Source organism: Herpailurus yagouaroundi, unplaced genomic scaffold (assembly GCF_014898765.1).
Source record: "Herpailurus yagouaroundi ecotype Mexico unplaced genomic scaffold, PumYag 250, whole genome shotgun sequence".
Taxonomy (NCBI): domain Eukaryota; kingdom Metazoa; phylum Chordata; class Mammalia; order Carnivora; family Felidae; genus Herpailurus; species Herpailurus yagouaroundi.
The window spans coordinates 15,463,771-15,470,868 of record NW_024412467.1 but is presented as its reverse complement, the minus strand read 5'-3'; the positions used below and the strand labels follow the sequence as shown (position 1 = coordinate 15,470,868).

General features: G+C 45.2%; 1 protein-coding gene across 1 annotated transcript in view; it reads left to right on the top strand.

Moving 5' to 3' along the window:
- TMEM14C (transmembrane protein 14C) overlaps positions 1-5,371 on the top strand; it is a 7,419-nt gene extending 2,048 nt beyond the window's left edge. The window contains exons 4-6 of the mRNA XM_040460296.1: positions 426-527; positions 3,855-3,942; positions 4,868-5,371. Of these exons, the coding sequence (XP_040316230.1) occupies positions 426-527; positions 3,855-3,942; positions 4,868-4,922 (245 nt within the window). The 3' untranslated portion in view covers positions 4,923-5,371. The remainder of the gene's footprint in view (positions 1-425; positions 528-3,854; positions 3,943-4,867) is intronic.
- The last annotated feature ends 1,727 nt before the right edge of the window (positions 5,372-7,098 follow it).

Genomic DNA, 7,098 nt, shown 5'->3' with positions numbered 1-7,098 from the left:
CACACACACACACACACACACACACACACACACACACACACACACACCAGAATTCTTGCTCTCCAGGTTTTGTTTTGTTTTAATTCACTGCCCCTATTTCTTTCTCCTTTGGGGATTTGCCTGAGGTTCTGCCTGTGGACAGTTCCAACGCTTGACAGGTTCATCAGGCCTGGTTAGGAGCCCTTCTTTGCTCCCCAGATGCAAGTGTCTATATTAAAAAGGAGAGGAATAGTGTGACGTTACCCCGACTTCTCCGTAAAATAGCAAACACCACAACACATTTTCCTGCTTGAGAGCTCCTTGGTTATGAGCTGTGTTGAGGGAAATTCTCTTGGCTGTTTTCCCCTGGAGGGAAAGGAAATCTGGTGACTTCTGTTAATGAGTGTCTGACGTTACAATGCAGGACTGTGTTTGCTTCTCCGCAGGTAGCGTTCCGTCACTGGCTGCTGGCCTTCTTTTCGGAAGTTTAGCAGGCCTGGGTGCCTATCAGCTGTCTCAGGATCCGAGGAACATTTGGGTTTTCCTAGGTACGTCCGCTTCCCTGTCTCTCTGGTACAGTTATGTATCCAGAACATTCTACCCAAAGGCTCTGGTTCGGTGGCATGTGGCAGGATCTTCACATGAAGACAGTTTTACTACTTCTGCCCAAGTGCTGGGGAAGTTTTAAAATTGGGAGTGGGGAGAGTGGTGCTGATTTCTGTTTACTTTCTATGTACAGAATATGGAAAGGTTTTCATGCCTCCAATTTAGGTCTAGCCAACGGAATTAGTATTAAGCTTGTACGAGGCAAGTAGACGTCTCGTAATCATTATGTCTGCCCACTGAAGAGCGTGTGCTTGACCGTTACTGGAGGATCACGTGCCTGGGTGAGGTTTGCCTCAATAGTGCGTTTGTTTGCCTTTGCAAATCACGTGTTAGCCCTTTAAAACTAAGCTGAATGTCTGGCATAGGCCTTGCCTTCGAGGAGCCTTTATGTTGACTGATGCCGTTGGGGTGACTGCGGGGCAGCTGAAGTGCCCCGTGAGCAGCCCACACAGCAGCACCGGGGAGGAAGATCACTTCTTATCAGCGTGGCCTGGGGTGCATTTTCACTGAGCTTTCCCCACACGTCAGCCATTTTGCTGGGAGCGTGGACATCTCGCCGTCTCCCCAGATACGCAGAGTGGGAACACGTGCCGTGCCGGCCCTTAGAAGAGTGGTGGGGAGAACAAGTGTGTTGACCGAGTGGCTCGTACAAGTCGGCACGGGTTGGGAAGGGAGGTCGCGGCGGCTGATTTGGGCGTGCCCGTGGAAGGAGGAGGCGCCCCGCTCTCAGCTCTGCCTCCCAGCTCCCTCGCTCAAGCTCCTGAATGACTTTCAGGCTTCCTTTATCCTCATGTCTGATTCTACTCCTGCTCTCAGCAACTGCCCTCGCTGCCTACGTAAAGGAAAACAACAGTCATCACACGGAGGCTCCAGCATGCCATCATCACCCAGGCCTTCCACTGTGCTGTTTCTCTCTCAAAGGCCAGTCCCTCCACCCACGCTTTGGGTCTCTTCTCCCCACCTTCTTGGGGTGTTATGCTGCCAGAGATGTCTTCTCTTATTTGTGTTCCGCCCTGCGGGTGGATCCCTCCCACTCATGTTCAAAGGTGTCCTCTCTTACCCATTAAAAAAGAAAGGACCTCTCGTGACCCCGCTTCCTTCTCCAGTTGCCTGCCCTTCTTCCCCTTCAGCAACTTCCCTAAAACAATCCGTTCTACTCCCTGTTTTTACTTCTTCACCTCTCACATTCTCGACCCCCCTTTTTGTGTCCTTTGTCCATGGAAATAGCTTTCCCTGAGCCTGTCAGTGGCCTGGGTTTTCACAATCCAGTGTATATACTTTTAATGTTTATTTATTTCTTAGAAAGAGCGTGTGCCTGAGCTGGGGAAGGGCAAGAGAGAGCGAGAGAGCGAACCCCGAGCAAGCTCCACGCTCAGTGTGGAGTCTGACGCGGGGTTCAATCCCATCACCCTGGGATCATGACCTGAACTGGAATCAAGACTCAGATGTTTAACCAGCTGAGCCACCCAGGCAACCCGACTACATTTTTTTTTTTTTTAATTTTTTTTTTTCAACGTTTTTTATTTATTTTTGGGACAGAGAGAGACAGAGCAGGAACGGGGGAGGGGCAGAAAGAGAGGGGGACACAAAAATCGGGAAACAGGCTCCAGGCTCCGAGCCATCAGCCCAGAGCCCGACGCAGGGCTCGAACTCACGGAGCGCGAGATCGTGACCTGGCTGAAGTCGGACGCTTAACCGACTGCGCCACCCAGGCGCCCCAACTGACTACATTTTTTAATCCTCATTCTAGTTGGCCTTTTAGCTTTTTCAGCATAGTAGACCAAGCCATTTTCCACTCTCCTGTTTTCCTTCTTATTTTCTCATTCTCTTTTGTTGACCCATCTTTCTTCTTGGCCATTAAATATTTAAGTTCTTAAGACCTGGCTCTTTGTATATTTTTTTTGTTTGTTTTTAATTTTTTTAATGTTTATTTTTAAGACAGAGATAGAGCATGAGCGGGGGAGGGGCAGAGAGAGAGGGAGACACAGAATCCGAAGCAGGCTCCAGGCTCTGAGCCGTCAGCACAGAGCCCGATGCGGGGCTCGAACTCAGGGACCTTGAGATCATGACCTGAGCCGAAGTCAGACACTTAACCGACTGAGCCACCCAGGCACCCCGTATCTTCTTTATACCGTCTTGCTTGACAGTGTTATTGGGGTCTAGGCCTTAAATTACCATTGAAACGGAAAATTGATTCAGAAAGGCATCACTCCTCCAAGCTTTACTCATAAGTAAAGGTTGTGCGCTTGAAATCTTGTCTCTAGGCATCTGCCCAAACGTAACCTCATGTCCTTACAGATGTGTTTGGTGCCGGTGTTTTCCATCCATTTGGATCTTGTCCTCCTCCCATCTTTCTGTCTCCTTCAGCAGTCAGTCCTATTTGCACTACCTCCAGCCCATATCCTGAAGTGTCTCCTTCTGTGTCTCCATGGCCACCATTCTCATCCCAGTACCCCTCATCTGGCCTGCATTCTTGAGGAAGTTCTTCAGTGGTATCCCGACATGCTCTGGTTTCCCTCCGGATTGTTCTCCATGGAGCAGCTCGAGTTCTGATTTTACAGTCCTCTTATGTTCATGTATCCCTCTGCTTGGTATGCTTTGATGGCTTCTCATTGCTCTTGGGCTGAAGAACATAGTCCTCCATATGGCTGTCAGGGCTCTGTGCTCTGGCCCCTCTTCCTCACTGGCCACAGTTGAGCCTTCGGTTCCCTCTCACCACAAGGCCCCACCACTGTTATCCCCTCTCTTGGAATGTGCTTTCTTCTCCCTTTTAGCTCTTCGCTCCTTTTCAGATCTTGGCTTTTTGGTCTTCATTTCCTCAGCAAATCCTTTCCTCATTTTCCCGAATAGGCGGGACCCTCTTAGAGGCCTTTTATGATGGTAGTTTTGCCCTCCAGCACCTAGTGCAGTGAGTGCATGGGAATACACGTAATAGGTCTTCACATGCTGACTAGCAGAGCATACAGTTAAGGTAAATACATCAACAGGGAATAGAAGAAGACCTACCGCAAATGTGGAGAAAACTATGGCGGAAGAATGGTGGGTAGTGAGGCCGGAAAGGCAGGTTTGGCCCAGATGGTGAGGGCCTTATATTCCAGTCTTTGTACTTAGTCCTACAGGGCGCGGGTGGCCACGAAGCACCCCCAGCGCTCCCCCAGCGTGGAGGAGATGGTATGAGAGGGGATCTGGCCCTTGAAAGGTGGGTGGGACATTGGTTCTCCCATATGGAAGATGTAATGATATTCGATTCTTTCTGTCTTTCCCCTCAGCTACATCTGGAACCTTAGCTGGCATTATGGGGATGAGATTCTACCACTCTGGGAAATTTCTGCCTGCGGGCTTAATCGCGGGTGCCAGGTATTTTCTGTTCCCTTGCCGTTTGTCACCGGGATGGAGTTGAGTTTAGGGCCCCAGATACGCTGTAAATTCCAGAATTTACTTGTGTTGGTATACCTGATGCTGGACATCAACCGAAATGATTTAATTTACACACAAATAGGGGAGGCTGCGAAAACAGTAGTTGATTTGATGTCAGAATGAAGTAAGTTCATGGCTTTGCTGTCACGTTTGCAATCTGGTCTGTCCTGGCTCCTGCCTACGTCAGAAGGAGCTTCAGGCAAAGCCCTGACAGCGGCTCTTTCTGTGACTTTCAGCGTGCGTTCCAGATTTCTTAGACGTATGGGTGTCCTTTATCACTGACCGTTTTGTTAAAAGGGAGTTTTGATTGAATCCTGCTGGCTAACTTGAGTTACAAAACTCAGACCAGATTGTTTTTAAAAAAGTTTTCCTTACGTGTGATAAAGATACTCTGAGGACAGGATTTTAAAAAATCTGTTCGAAAGAAGATCACTAACCTGACTTCAGTCATAGTTATGCTGTCAGGCATAATGCTTTATAGTCCGTGTACACCAAGGTCAAGAACAGTAAACTGGGAGACTGGAAATCTACCATTAACTAGCTCGGTGACCCCAGAGAGACCTTGGTCTTTCAGCCTTCAGTTTGCTCATCTCTTTGAATTATTGGCTGTGAGATTAGGAAACCCCAATTCACACGTACCATTTTGAGGCGGGTGCAGGGCAAGACTGTCCCTTGGCATGTTATTTCTTTCGTGTTTCCAAGAATGAAGGCTCCACCTCTGCCTGCTCGGCCTCGGCGTCTCCTCATGTAGCTGCGAAGGGCCTGTAGTCTTAGTTTCTTAAAAAAAAAAAAAACAACAAAACAGTCGAGTACCTGTCGTGTTCTTTACCTGATGTGTTTTTGTTTATGTGTTTCTTTTGAACAGTTTGCTGATGGTCGCCAAACTTGGAATTAGTGTGTTGAATAGACCCCATCAGTAGTAGTCATGTCCCAGCTTGGACTCATGAAGATTTTAAAAATTTCTCCAATATCAGTGTATTAAGAGAAGCAAGTGAAGCATTTTCACATATTCTGACATTTTACTTAAAAAAAAAAAAAAAAAGACATTGAACTTTGCAGAAGAAATCATTCATTTCACTACAGCCTTAAAGAGGTGGTAGTTTGTAACCCAAGAGCTCCTTATTACAGTTTGATTCTTGTGTGTTGATGTTCTCTCTTCTTTCTGTGTCTCTAGGTAAAACCTCAAAGGGTAAAACGTTAGGTATCAACTTTGGGGACCCCCAAACCCCATGCCCTACTCAGAACAGTGTGAAAAACATCTCTTACGAGCTTTAGGGTTTCTGTTCTTTGGCTCATCTTAGAGCACAGACCTACTTTGAAATTATGTCAAATGAAATATCAATGAAAATAAAATTTACCATAAATAATATTTTCTATGGTGTCTTCGTTGCCAGAGTTGTCTAGAACATAGACTGGGATGTGAATGGCAGGAAGCTATGGGAACGTGGAAGTGTTTTGTTAATATTTTATTTAGTAATTATGTATTTTGAATAATTTAAGAACCAAGGAAAGCTATTTATGATTTGATTGTACATTGCATCGAAGCTTGTTTTAAAAGTGATCTTTAGTGAGGATTTCTAAGGTTAGGACTGTGTAACAACAGCAACAGAACGAAAAAGAAAAAATGAAATTGTGGTTAATTAGCTAACCTATAAATGTGAAACGAAAAGACCTGTGGGAAACTTGAATTACCTAATTTGGTCTCTACACACATTAACTGGGTACTGACACATTTTCACTTCACTTTCCTTTTTTCAGCATTGAGAATTAACTCCATCTGGTCCTTCTTACTTTAGCTTCCCCCTCTTTCGAAAGAAAAGGAATATTTGCGGCTTCCCTCCTCCCTGACTGCTGTTGGTTGTATTTATAGTGTAATTCAGGCACTTACTGATCAGTATCATGTGTCTCCTTAAACTCTTTGAAAGGAGTCCTGGTTTTCTCATTCTCGTTTTATGTGACATGGTTTTGACATTTCTGCCTGGGCCTGCTCTTCAGTCGTAATGCCTGGAGCTCTGCACAAGTTGGGTGCCACCAAGGTACCGTGTCTGAGACTCTGCATTTCTGTTAATGCAGCTGGGATCAAAATAAGATTTTTGGACAGCCCCATCACAGCAAGTGACTCATTACGCTTTTGGTCTACTGAGACTCCAGGCCCTTTTCTTGCAGGCTGCTATTAATAACTACTCATAGATCGGAAGGGGTTGTTGCTTGATGTCACATACTTGCAAATACATTGATTAAATTACAATGCCCCATTAATTCCTGGCATAGTCAGTAATTGCCTTTTATCCTGTAGTGCTACCAAATTCATGCTTTAAATTATAAAGACAAATCCATTTACAAATAGTTATTGGTGTGTGATAGGATTTCATGCCCTGGTGGATCAGATTATTATGAACTGTTCTCAAACATTAGTCTTTTATGGTCTAAAAGGAAAACAGATAAAATCAGGTAGGTAGAACATTGTATTATGTTTTTGATATTTTAAGAATGGATTTTTATGGAAATGTGTTGGGGAGAAAAGAAACAACTGTTTGTAGTTAGTGTTACAAAGGTCAGACCTGGGTGTTCTCTTGAGCAGCAAAGAGCGGTGTGTGTATTGTATATGTTCAGAGAGCTAACCTTCATCTTCAGTGCTTTTTTCCCCAAAACCCTGCTATGTGAGGGCCAGGTGGACTTGTTCCCCAGGTGTTTGAATCCTATGAAGTATAAGAGCAGAAGCACAGAAAAAAGATTATTCTAAAAAAAAAAAAAAAAAAAAACACAAAACCCCCCCCCCATACTCATTCTGTATTTATTCATCAGACACATTTTGGGTTCCAAGCTAGCTTTTCTATGATCATTTTGATAAATAGCTTCTTGAAATATGGTTAGATTCATTTAGTAATCCTCATCTATATTTTCTGTCTTCTCCATCCGAGCCCAGCCACATATACATGTATGCCAGTGACATGTGCATGGGGCACCCAAAGCTGCCATCCATCCAGGCTTTCATAGGTAGGATTTTGAATCACCGTGTTGGCCTCACTTGTTCATCTGTTGTGGAGTGTTTCCAAAGGCACCGATTTTGGTCACCTTCAGTTCTAGCATCAAACT